Here is a 14,011-nt window from a genome sequence, read left to right as displayed (position 1 = left end):
TGAGATTGAGGGGTAGGAGAGGAGGAGTAAAGGGTTCAGAAAAGATTTACAACAATGTTACCAGGGTTGGAGGATTTGAGCTATAAGGGGCATGGATAGGATAAAAAGACAAAGTCTTTTCCCTGGGTTGGGGGAGTCCAGAACTAGAGGGCATAGGTTTAGAGTGAGAGAGGAAAGATATAAAAGAGATCTAAGGGGCAACGTTTTCATGCAGAGGGCAGTACGTGTATGGAATGAGCTGCTAGAGGAAGTGGTGGAGGCTAGAATGATTGCAAGATTTAAAAGGCATCTGGATGAGTATATGAATAGGAAGCATTTAGAGGGATATGGGCCAGATGCTGGCAGATGGAACTAGATTCAGTTGGGATATCTGGTTGGCATGGACAAGTTGGACTGAAGGGTCTGTTTCCGTGCTGTACATCTCTATGACTCTATGACTCCAAGAGAGAATGGGTCCTCCTCCACCTTTACATCCAAAATCCTCTCATTGCACCCGCCACATCACTCCAGTACGTTTGATACCTACCACAGTACCAGAGACAATGGGTAAGAATGCCTGTATTAACCTTGCACTTGGGACATGTTGAGGATACCACTGGTTTAAATTTTGACAAACAATCCAGAGCCAAGTGGACCCCATGGAAAATCTTCAACTGTAAAGCATGGGTCCTATTGCAATTTGATATCTTTCTTGTGTTTTCCCAAATATCTTCCCATGCCCCTGAGGAGGCCTCAATGCCTAGCTCTCTCCCACACCCTGTAGAGTCAATCAAACTCATCTGAAGGGCTGCCCCACAATTGATGATATAAAGTGCTGACAGAAAGTGTACTCTTAGCACCGAGCCCCCTCCTCTCTATGTTGGATTTGTAGGGATCAGTCAAAACTGTAGTCTTTTTATGAATAAAATCCCTAACTTGAAAAAAACAAAAGAGGTCCCTGTTAGATAGCTCATATTTCTGCACTAACTGATCAAAGGACATCATTGCATGTCCCTCAAATAAATCGCCCATGCAAGACACACCCATAGCTACCCATTGTTTGAATTCTGAATCCATCATCCCTGGTTGAAAACCCAGTATACCCACTATAGGTGTAAGGGAAGATGTTTTTCCAATATTGCCTTCCCTCTGCCTAATTGCCCTCCATGATTTAACAGTATTGATGACTATTGGGTTATGGCAGTATTCCCAAACTGTCCTCATTTTGTCCAAAAACAGCAAGCGAGGAAGGGGGCACCTTGCCTGAGAGGTTTCGATATCTAACCATATTGAAAGAGGGTCCCCACAAGGCCAATCGCTCATGTAGGATAAAAGCAAGCTTAGTTGGTAGCTTTTAATGTCCGGGAGATCCACTCCCCCAGTCTGTGAGGCAACTGTAGTTTAGCTAATTTAATAAGGGGCTGCTTACGATGCCAACTAAAAGAGCTGAACCAGCTGTTCAGCCTCCTTCATGTTTGCTTATCAAGAATTGGGGGAATATCCATATAGGGCACAACAAACAGGGGAGAATATTCATCTTAATAAGCTAACCATGAGACCAGAAGTGCCTCCCACCTTTGATGTCCTGTTTGATGTTGTCAAATAATTGAACAAAATTGGCTTTGAACAGCCAATCCAGAAATGGAATAATGAATATGCCCAGATACACAAAACCCCTCTGTGACCACTTAAATGGGAATCGGGATTTGCCCTCAAGACCTAGCACCTTCATAAAACCACCCATAAGCATAGCCTCTGATTTTGCAAGATTAATCTTGGACTCTGAAGAGGCGCCAAATGCATAGATGCATTATATCAGGCGAGGCACTGAAACTGCTGGATTTGGCAAAAAAATAAGGACATTGTCCGCATACAACGCAATCTTATGTAATTTTGACCCCACTCCTGGAGCTGATATATTAGGATCCCTACGAATGGCCTCCAGCAACGGTTCAATCACCAAGGTAAAAAGCAATGGCAAAAAGGGAGAGCCCTGTTGGCTAACCCTAAAAATGCTAAAATTGCTTGATCACACCCCATTGGTGATGACTGCAGTGAGAGGGTCACTGTAGAGAATCTTTACCCATCTTATAAAGGCTTCACCGAAGCCAAATCGCTCCAAAGGTACAGCAACTCAACTTGGTCAAATGCCTTCTCTGCATCTAGAGAAGTCATCAATCCCTGTATTGACTGTTGTTGACACCCTTGAATTACATTAAACAGCCTCCTAACATTATTGGAGGATCTGCGGCCCTTAATGAAGCCCGTCTGGTCCTCTTTAACATTAGAAGGTAACATAATTTCCAGCCTTAACACAAGAGCTTTAGAGAGGATTTTAAAGTCAATATTTAAGAGTGAAATGAGCCTGTATGAAGGTCCTCCAGGACCTTCCTTTTTAAAGAATAAGCAAAATATTGGCCTCTCTCAGAGATGGCAGGAGACAATCATGGCTGTATGAGTCATTAAATATGTTGAGCATCGGGCCTGACAATATGTTTATTAGTTCCTTATAGAATTCACTGGGAAGTCCATCAGGGCCGGGCACCTTTCCACTCTGAAGCTGCTTCACAGCCTCCTGTGCCTCTTGCTCTGATAAGTGGGCATTGAGAAAAGACTCTTGTTCAGGGGTCACGCCCAGGAGCTCTAGCTCCTTAAAACATTATTCCATTTTGGCCCGTCCCTCCTCACAAAACTCAGATTGGTATAACTTAGAGTAAAATCTCTGGAATGCCACATTAATCTTTTTGGAGTCACATGTTAGGTTCCCAGACACTGCCCTCATCACTGTAATGGTTTGAGGATGCTCCTTTTCTTGGTGAGATATGCTAAGTATTTGCCTGGCCTGTCACCATGCTCATATAACCTTTGCTTTGTGAAAGTAAGCTCCTTCTTTGCTGTCTGCGTGAGTATGAAATTCAATGCAGACCACAGCACCATAATCCTCTGTAGCTTGGCCATCGAAGGCCTGTCAAAGTAGGCCTTCTTGGCTGCCTTCAACTGTGCTTCAAGGAGACATTGTTCCTCAACCTTCTGCCACTTCCTACTGGCAGAATAGGAAATAACTAACCCCTGGCATAGGCTTTGGCAGTTACCCAAAGGACAGATGGGCTACTAACCAAGCCTAAATTAATGTTTAGGAACACCCTTAATTCCTTAGAGAAGTACTCCACAAACTTATTATCCTTAAGGACAAAAGGATCCATTCGCCAGTGCCTCGGACTCACTATAATGTCCTTAATCTTAACCAACAGGTACCCTGAAGTGTGATCAGAGATGGTAACATTCCTAATTGTACAAGATGCCACCAAGTCCAGGGTTGCCACGGGGGTCAGAAAAAAATCAATCCTGGTGTGACATCTGTGTGGATTGGATAAAAATGTAAAATCCCTGCCTGTATGGTAGAGACGCCTCCAGACGTCCACCAACCCTAACTCCACACACAGATCCACTAATTATTTAGTTTGTACAGAGGGCCTTCGTGCAACTTATCTACTGTGGGATCTATGAGACAGTTAAGAATTTAGAGAATGCATCTACCAGAAATTTGAGGGGATGGGCCAGAGAGCAATAAACATTTAAAACACCACATTCTTCCCTGTTTTTCAGGGCTTTGAGGATTACAAACCTCCAGTGTGTGTCTTTAACACACTCTAGTAACTTAAATGAGAAATTCCTCCAAACCAATATAGCCACTCCCCTACTTCTGGTATTAAAAGATTAAAAGTAAACCCAATCAAAGCCATTCTGCTGTAGTTTCAAATGCACTCTTTCATCCAAGTGTGTCTCCTGTAACAAAGCAATATCCACCTTCTCTTTTCTAAGACTCAAAAGTACCTTCTTCCTCTTAATTGGTGAGTGACTCCCCTTGATGTTCCAGATACACCATTTAATGAAGTCATTAACCTTCAGCAGTAACGTTTAAAGTCCAGAGAGGAGAAACTCGATCCATAAGTCTTAGTGTCACAAGATCCATCAAACATAAAAACTACATGAACTAAAATCACTCCAGTTAACAAACCTACAAAGCTATCAAAGATTATAAACAACAAAAACCAAAAAGCAAACCAATATATAAAGTGCCAACAGTGCTGAATAGGGGAACTCATCCCCTGCCCAAAAAGGGCAACTACCCATCCCAAAACCCAACTTCCCATCCCGCTGCCAATATTGCAACCAGGGCATTTAAATACCTGAACCGGGTATAAACTGCTCATAAGTAAGCATCTAGCCATCCCAACCATTTTCCTTCCTCCTAGCTCAAGCCGCACCACAAACACAAGCAGAAAAGAAAGAAAATACATGATGGAATAGAATAGCAATGTGAATAAGGAATTTTGTTTTAAAAAACAAGGGGTAAATACTCCATCCATCCTTTGGTATAACTTAACTTAGAAATTGAATGTACATATTTCAACCACCACCAAACATAGTATAAACCAAATTACTACCAATAAAAAAAGCCCCAACCAGACTTCCTCTGTTTTTTTTAAAGAAAGAAAACAAAATCATAGCCAAATAAGACTGCTATTTGTACATACTAAATTGTTCAGATTAAGTTAATTTGTCCACAAAGTCTCTTGCCTTCTCCAACGTGTCAAAGAGATGTACGGATCCATTCCAGATACCTCAGAGAGTACTGGATCCCAAGCTCCCTCAGTCTTCTCTTGACACCGTCATAGGATTTTATTTTTCGGATCACCACCACTGAGAAGTCCTGGAAGAACATGATCTTATAGCCCCCATAAATTATGGCCTTCGGAACCTTCCCTGGATTCTGGAAGCTTCCACAATTCTCTCCTTATCTCTATACTGATGAAATCACACCAAGAGAGGACGAGGACATTAGCCCAAACCTGACCTCTACGCTGTGCCCTCTCGATCTTCAAGCCTTTCATTCCAACCTCAAAGTTAAGGAATTTCAACAACTAGTCCTCAATAAATTCCACCAACCGCTCACCTTCCTCACCCTCTGGCAGACCAATGATCCAAATCCTTTTACTCCTGCCCCTGTTCTCAAGATCATCTACTTGGTCATGCAAATTACAGACCTATATCTCCAGGGCTTTGATCCTATCCTTGGAGGAACTAGTATCAGCTTCTTCTCTAGGTCTCCCAGCTGCTGCTCATGCTTCTGTGGCATGATAGAGATCAGGGCCAGCTTCTCCTCTATCTGCTTACCCAACATCTCGTGAGATTTCATGAGCTTCTTCACCAGGGCCTGGTAGATAATCCAATCCAAGGATCCTGCAGGCTGGGCCATGGGCCTCCCTTCTTCAGCAGTGAAAACACAGGTAGATTTGTTTTCCACAATTTCTTGGGACTGCATGACCTTTCCAGAATCCCAGGATATCACAATGGTCTGAGTTGGGTGGGTTAGATGTTCGTCCCACCTGTGCTGCAGTGTGGATCTCTGCAACACAATCCTTCTAGATTGCCACCATCTTGGATCCCCCGAATTCCAAGATTTTGACCTAGTGACACTGAAGGAAGAACGGTATATCACAGAGACGTGGTTGCAGGTGGGTCAGGACTGGCAGTTAAACATCCAAGGATTTTCAACTTTTCGAAAAGACAGGGAGGCGGGAAGAGGGGGCGGGGTCGCCTTGTTAGTTAAGAACAAAATTAAATCTATGGCACTGAATGACATAACGTCAGATGATGTGGAGTCTGTGTGGGTGGAATTGAGGAACCACAAAGGCAAAACAACCATAATGGGAGTTATGTACAGACCTCCTAACAGTGGTCAGGACCAGGGGCGCAACATGTACCAGGAAATAGAGAAGGCATGTCAGAAAGACAAGGTCACGGTGATCATGGGAGACTTCAATATGTAGGTGGACTGGGTAAATAATGTTGCCAGTGGATCCAAAGAAAAGGAATTCATGGAATGCTTACAGGATGGCTATTTGAAACAGCTTGTCATGAAGCCCACAAGGGAGCAGGCAATTCTAGACCTAGTGCTATGTAATGAACCAGACTTTATAAAAAATCTTAAAGTAAGGGAACACAGGAAGCAGCGATCAAAATATGGTAGAGTTAAGTCTGCAGTTTGAAAGAGAGAAGGCAAAATTGGATGTAATGGTGTTAGTTAAATAAAGTTAATTATGAGGGCATGAGAGAGGAACTGATGAAAATAGACTGGAAGCAGAGCCTAGCGGGGAAGGCAGTAGAGCAAAAATGGCAGGAGTTTGTGGGTATAATTGAGGACTCTGTACAGAGATTCATCCCCAAGAAAAGAAAGATTATCCGGGAGAGAGATTAGACAGCCATGGCTGACAAAGGAAGTCAGGAAATGTATTAAAGAAAAAGAGAGATCCTATAAAGTGGCCAAGAGCACTGGGAAATCAGAAGATTGGGAAGGCTACAAAAACAAACAGAGGATAACAAAGAGAGAAATAAGGAAGGAGAGGATCAAATATGAAGGTAGGCTAGCCAGTAATATTCGAGTAAAAAATGAGGTCTGCAGATGCTGGAGATCACAGCTGCAAATGTGTTGCTGGTCAAAGCACAGCAGGGCTTATGCTCGAAACGTCGAATTCTCTATTCCTGAGATGCTGCCTAACCTGCTGTGCTTTGACCAGCAACACATTTGTAGCCAGTAATATTATAAATGAAAGTAAAAGTTTCTTACAATACATAAGAAACAGACGACAGGCAAAAGTAGACATTGGGCCACTTCAAACTGATGCTGGAAGCCTAGTGATGGTAAATAAGGAAATAGCTGGAGAACTTAATAAGTACTTTACATCAGTCTTCACAGTGGAAGACATGAGTAATATCCTAACAATTAAAGCAAGTCAGGGGGCTGAGTTGAGTATGGTTGCCATTACAAAAGAGAAAGTGCTAGAAAAGCTAAAAGGTCTTAAAATTGATAAATCTCCTGGCCCTGATGGGCTACATCCTAGAGTTCTGAGGGAGGTGGCTGAGGAAATAGCGGAGGCATTGGTTGAGATCTTTCAAAAGTCACTGGAATCAGGGAAAGTCCCGGATGATTGGAAGATTGCTGTTGTAACCCCCTTGTTCAAGAAAGGATCAAGACAAAAGATGGAAAATTATTGGCCAATTAGCCTAACCTCGGTTGTTGGTAAAATTCTAGAATCCATCATTAAGGATGAGCTTTCTAAATTCTTGGAAGAGCAGAGTCGGATTAGAACAAGTCAACATGGATTTAGTAAGGGGAGGTTGTGCCTGACAAACCTGTTGGAATTGTTTGAAGAGGTGACAAGTAGGTTAGACCAGGGAAACCCAGTGGATGTGGTCTATCTAGACTTCCAAAAGGCCTTTGATATGGTTTAGATTAGATTAGATTACTTACAGTGTGGAAACAGGTCCTTCGGCCCAACAAGTCCACACCGACCCGCCAAAGCGCAACCCACCCATCCCCTACATTTTACCCCTTACCTAACACTACGGGCAATTTAGCATGGCCAATTTACCTGACCCGCACATCTTTGTGACTGTGGGAGGGAACCGGAGCACCCGGAGGAAACCCACGGAGACACAGGGAGAACGTGCAAACTCCACACAGTCGCCTGAGTCTGGAATTGAACCCGGGTCTCAGGCGCTGTGAGACAGTGCCCACAAGGGAGACTGCTGAGCAAGCTGAGGGCCCATGGTGTTCGAGGTGAGCTACTGGTATGGATTGAGGATTGGCTGTCTGACAGAAGGCAGAGAGCTGAGATATAAGGTTCTTTGTCGGAATGGCAGCCGGTAACAAGCGGTGTCCTGCAGGGTTCAGTGTTGGGGCCGCAGTTGTTCACGTTATATATTAATGATCTGGATGAAGGGACTGGGGGCATTCTAGCAAAGTTTGCCGATGAGACAAAGTTAGGTGGACAGGCAGGTAGTACTGAGGAAGTGGGGAGGCTGCAGAAGAATCTAGACAGTTTGGGAGAGTGGTCCAGGAAATGGCTGATGGAATTCAGTGTGAGCAAATGCAAGGTCTTGCGCTTTGGAAAAAAAATACAAGCATGGACTACTTTCTAAACGGTGAGAAAATTCATAAAGCCAAAGTACAAAGGAATCTGGGAGTGCTAGTCGAGGATTCTCTAAAGATAAACATGCAGGTTGAGTCCGTGATTAAGAAAGCGAATGCAATGTTGTCATTTATCTCAAGAGGGTTGGAATATAAAAGCACCGTTGTGCTACTGAGACTTTATAAAGCTCTGGTTAGGCCCCATTTGGAGTACTGTATCTACCTCAGGAAGGACATACTGGTACTGGAGAGTATCCAGCGGAGATTCACACGGATGATCCCTGGAATGGTAGGTCTAACAAAATATGAGGAACGGCTGAGGATCCTGGGATTGTATTCATTGGAGTTTAGAAGGTTAAAGGGAGATCTCGTAGAAACTTACAAGATAATACATGGCTTTGAAAGGGTGGACACTAGGAAATTGTTTCTGTTAGGCGAGGAGACTAGGACCCGTGGACACAGCCTTAGAATTAGAGGGGGTCAATTCAGAACAGAAATGCAGAGACATTTCTTCAGCCAGAGAGTGGTGGGCCTGTGGAATTCATTGCTGCAGAGTGCAGTGGAGGCCGGGTCGCTAAATGTCTTCAAGGCAGAGATTGATAAATTCTTGATGTCACAAGGAATTAAGGGCTACGGGAGAATGCGGGTAAGTGGAGTTGAAATGCCCATCAGCCATGATTGAATGGTGGAGTGGACTTGATGGGCCGAATGGCCTTACTTCCACTCCTATGTCTTATGGTCTTATATATCCAAGTCAAGATAGTGAGTGACTTGGAGGGGAACTTGTAGATGGTGTTCCCATGTATCTGCTGCCTTTGTCCTTCTAGTTGGAAATACTCATGGGTTTGGAAGGTAATATCTAAGGATCTTTTGTGAATTTCTGCAATGCTCCTTGTAGACAGTACACACTGCTGCTACTGTGTGTTGGTGGTGAAAAGAGCACATTAATACGGATGTGATGCCAATCAAACAGGCAAAGGTGAGGACTGCAGGTGGTGGAAATCAGAGGTTAGATCAGAGTGGTGCTGGAAAAGCACAGCAGGTCAAGCAGCATCCGGGGAGCAGAAAAATCAACATTTCGGGCAAATGTCCTTCATCAGGAATCATTTTCGATTTTCCTGCTCCTCGGATGCTGCATGACCCCTGCTGTGCTTTTCCAGCACCACTCTGATCTAAACTCTGCCAATCAAGCAGGCTGCTTTGTCCTAGATGATGTTAAACCTCTTAAGTGTTATTGGATCTGAATCCATCCAGACAAGTGAGGAGTATTCCATCATACTCTTGATTTGTCTCTTCTTAATGTGGACAGAGATTAGGGAGTCAGCAGGTGAGTAACTCGCCACAGTTTTCCTAGACTCTGACCTGCTCTGTGTTGATGAGACAAGTCCATTTGAGTTTCTGGTCAATGCTAATGCTAAGCATGTCAATAGTAGGGGATCCAGTCATACTAACACTATTGAATGTCAAATGGGGGGGCAGTGGTAATAATGTCTCTTATTGGAGATGGTCATTGTCTGGCATCTATCTGACGCTAAATGCCAAACTCTTTTGTCCTTCTTGCCATCTTCAAGTAGATGATAATTGCCTCCCAAGTTTCCAGTACAAGTCTTGAGCTTTCAAGCTTCTAACACAGAGACTGGACTGACAACTTGGTACTTTATGCAAAATACCAGTCAACCTGGTTTGTTACTTCCTTGAAGAAGTTGAGGGGATTATGAAACATCATCCTCATCATATTCCATGCCAGGTCTATAAGCCCTTGGGCTAGTATTAATAATCAATTGGACTTTTTAATATTGAATTGCCATAATACAAATAGGTCTGCAGTTGCCTGTACTTTTTTTGAACATTGTATAGCCAATCTCACACACTAGGACCTCCACACCTATTGACTAAATCAGTTGTGCCACTGCCTCACTATTTTCCTTCCTTGTGCCTGGTATAAATGTCCTTGAAATTTATTTTCCATTTGAATATATTTAGCCTGATATCAACTTTCTTCACATTCATCTTTGCTTTTATTTGGGACTTTTTTTTGCAGAGGACCTTCTGAATGTTGTGCTTCCTCAGTTCCAGCTCTGTGATGCTTTTCTACATCAGAAGTGCTGTACAAATGCAAGTGTTTGTACCATTAATGGTTCTCAGTCCTGTCATCATGTTGTGCTATTGAAAAATCATATTTATGCTCAGTTGGTATCTTTTCCCCTCTGTCTCTGCTACTTTTTAAATTGTTTCTTCACTCTGGACTACCAGCATTGCTGATTACAAGTAGCTAGTATTGTGTCATGTCTACAGGTATGAAATCAGTTGATTGCTGGCCAGCAGACATTCTCATTCTGATGTGTTGTCCTGTTTCAGGTGAGAGTTGGAGCACATCCATGTGTCGTTGAAAGTAGCACGGAGAATGAACTTCTATGTCAGATAGATCCTGAGGGAGTGATGGATAGTGGCATTGCAGCTCTGGTGTCCGTGACAGTCCATAACCTCGGCACAGCTATCAATACAGTAACCAATGAATTGAGTCGTCGTTTTGTGCTGCTTCCTCACATTGATGACGTTAGCCCCAGTGTTGGGTCCACAATGGGAAAGACCAGAGTAACCATCACTGGGTCAGGATTTGGAGCTGACCTGAGCGCTGTCAGGGTCCAGTTAGCCAACGGGCTTTGCACTCTGGTTTCTGCAAACTACACACATGTCATCTGCGACTCTTCAGCTTCTATTGCCTATACTGGGATTGTCACACTTTCTGTCCATGACATCCCAGCTGTGTGTAATGGCACCTGTGTCTATTCCTACACAGAGAGTGCAGCACCAATCATTGAGAATGTGTCTTCAACACTCCTGACTACAGTTTACACAGAGCTTACTATAAGTGGCAGTGGATTTGGGAACAGTGTAGATGAGGCTTTCGTCCTTATAGGAAATGCCAGTTTTGTTCCAAATGATGTGTCAGACAGCAGCATGAACTGCAGAGTAGGCGCTTTGCCTGTTGGCAAACACACACTCATGGTTTTAACGTTGAATAAGGGTCTGTCACTAAGAGGGATTTCCATCACCAGTGCTGCCAGAGCTTCCCTCTCTCCAGCATCAGGAGGTATCCATGGTGGTACCACATTGTTAATAACAGGAAATGGCTTTATCCAGGATGAAACCATTGTGATGGTTCACAGATCTCCATGCCACCTTCTTTCGGTCACCCCAGGTGAAGTTAAGTGCATCACTCCTGCTGGTCCCCCAGGCACTGTCGATGTAAGGATTATTGTTCGTTCTACAACGTATCCTGTCCTTAACTTTACCTACAACCAAACAGAGACTCCGGAAGTTCTAGCTGTATCTCCAGTAACAGGTAAGAAGTTGTCAGAACTTGATCTCCTGATACGTTTCTGAAGTACAACCTTAACCTCAAAACGGAGGGTGTTTCTAAACCTCGCGGCAAGATTTGCCCTAGCACTTGCACTCTCTCTAAAACAAGCACTCCTAATACAAATAATCCTTCTAATATAAACACTGCTTCTTTCACCAACACAAACCTTACACCAGCACATACACACTAACACAAGCACTCCCTGTAACCTGAACACACATTCTCACGCTAACACTCGCTCTCTCATGAACTCTCCCTCTAATACAAACATTTCCACTGACATGAACTCTCCTTCAACACAAAATGCTAAGATTGTCTATAATTCTTCGACTTCACATCCCTGTAGGCTGGCCTGACACAGCATCATGCTGAAAATGTGTTGCTGGAAAAGCGCAGCAGGTCAGGCAACATCCAAGGAACAGGAGATTCGACGTTTCGGGCATAAGCCCTTCTTCAGGAATGCAGCATCATACTGGGATGGGGGTGGTGGTGGAGCAAGGAGCCAGGTCTCAAGTCCATTCCAGTCAGAATAGATTTAGGCCCATGCTGTTTGCACCAATTTGATCAATACCAGCCATAGCTGACCTCTTCCCACCCTACGGGGAGAAAGTGAGGACTGCAGATGCTGGAGATCAGAGCTGAAAATGTGTTGCTGGAAAAGCGCAGCAGGTCAGGCAGCATCCAAGGAGCAGGAGTGTCGACGTTTCGGGACTGATTCCTGAAGAAGGGCTCATGCCCGAAACGTCGACTCTCCTGCTCCTTGGATGCTGCCTGACCTGCTGCGCTTTTCCGGCAACACATTTTCAGCTCTTCCAACCCTACCTCTTGCAAAAATGCCATCCCGTATTCCCAAGTCCTCCTCCTCTGCCGTATCTGCTCCCAAGAGGACCAGTTCCACCACAGAACACATCAGATGGCCTAAAAAACTTCTTTAGAGACCGCAATTTCCCTTCCCACGTGGTTAAAGATGCCCTCCAATGCATCTCGTCCACATCCTGCACCTCCGCCCTCAGACCCCACCCCTCCAACTGTAACAAGGACAGAACGCCCCTGGTGCTCACCTTCCACCCTACCAACCATCGCATAAACCAAATCATCCGCCGACATTTCCAACACCTCCAAAAAGACCCCACCACCAGGGATATATTTCCCTCACCACCCCTTTCTGCCTTCCGCAAAGACTGTTCCTTCCGTGACTACCTGGTCAGGTCCACGTCCCCCTACAACCCACCCTCCCATCCTGGCAACTTCCTCTGCCACCACAGGAACTGTAAAACCTGCGCCCACACCTCTTCCCTCACCTCTATCCAAGGCCCTAAAAGAGCCTTCTACATCCAACAAAGTTTTACCTGCACATCCACTAATATCATTTATTGTATCCGTTGCTCCTGATGCGGTCTCCTCTACATTGGGGAGACTGGGCGCCTCCTAGCAGAGCGCTTTAGGGAACATCTCCGGGACACCCGCACCAATCAACCACACCGCCCCGTGGCCCAACATTTCAACTCCCCCTCCCACTCTGCCGAGGACATGGAGGTCCTGGGCCTCCTTCACCGCCGCTCCCTCACTACCAGACGCCTGGAGGAAGAACGCCTCATCTTCCACCACGGAACACTTCAACCCCAGGGCATTAATGTGGACTTCAACAGTTTCCTCATTTCCCCTTCCCCCACCTCACCCTAGTTCCAAACTTCCAGCTCAGCACTGTCCCCATGACTTGTCCGGACTTGTCCTACCTGCCTATTTTCTTTTCCACCTATCCACTCCACCCTCTCCTCCCTGACCTATCACCTTCATCCCTTCCCCCACCCACCTATTGTACTCTATGCTAATTTCTCCCCACCCCTCACCCTCCTCTAGCTTATCTCTCCTTGCTTCAGACTCTCTGCCTTTATTCCTGATGAAGGGCTTTTGCCCGAAATGTTGATTTCGCTGCTCCTTGGATGCTGCCTGAACTGCTGTGCTCTTCCAGCACCACTAATCCAGAATCTGGTTTCCAGCTTCTGCAGTCATTGCTTTTACCTAAACCAATTGGTGGCCAAGCGAGATAACAGCAACTCTCAGTCGCTATGGCAACATACACTTTTGCACACATGGTGTAGGTGAGCTATGGATGGTGAAGACAAAGATCCAATTACTCACTTTACCACGAACACTATCTTTAACACGGACCCTCCCCTGAACTTGGACCCTGGTTTTAACACCACATTTACTCTACAATTAGCGCTCAGTCTAACATTAACACTCAGCCTAACAGTAATGCAGACTTGAACAGGAAGTCTTTCATTAATAATAACATTCTCTTTTAATACCAATGTTCACTTTAACATGTGATATACCATGTCTTTATCAGAGGGAGGTCATGTCTCCAAATCTGGTGGAATTTGTTTTAAGGAGTGACCAAGTGTTTGGATGAGCGTAGGACATTTGATGTAATTTATCTCGATTTCAGCAAGGCCTGTGACAAGATCCCATATGGAAAACTGAGAAAGAATGTAAAAGCTCACAAGACGAAGGGTAACTTGGGCACGTTATATTCAAATTGACTTAGTGACAGGAAAGAGAAAGTGGAAGTCAGAGTCTGTTTGTGTAACTGAAGCCCTGTGTGCAGTGGCTTAGCACAGGGGTCGTCGCAGGGTCCACTATTCTTTGTGATATCCATGAGTGATGTAGCTGAGAGTGTGGGGGGAGAT

The 14,011-nt window shown here is 44.7% G+C and overlaps 1 protein-coding gene across 1 annotated transcript in view; it reads left to right on the top strand.

Moving 5' to 3' along the window:
- The window catches only part of pkhd1l1.1 (PKHD1 like 1, tandem duplicate 1), a 246,772-nt gene that overhangs the window by 97,685 nt on the left and 135,076 nt on the right, over positions 1-14,011 (top strand). The window contains 1 exon segment of the mRNA XM_060823999.1: positions 10,313-11,300. Within this exon segment, the coding sequence (XP_060679982.1) occupies positions 10,313-11,300 (988 nt within the window).

This window comes from Hemiscyllium ocellatum, chromosome 4 (assembly GCF_020745735.1).
Source record: "Hemiscyllium ocellatum isolate sHemOce1 chromosome 4, sHemOce1.pat.X.cur, whole genome shotgun sequence".
Taxonomy (NCBI): domain Eukaryota; kingdom Metazoa; phylum Chordata; class Chondrichthyes; order Orectolobiformes; family Hemiscylliidae; genus Hemiscyllium; species Hemiscyllium ocellatum.
This window is presented reverse-complemented; position numbering and strand designations above follow the sequence as displayed.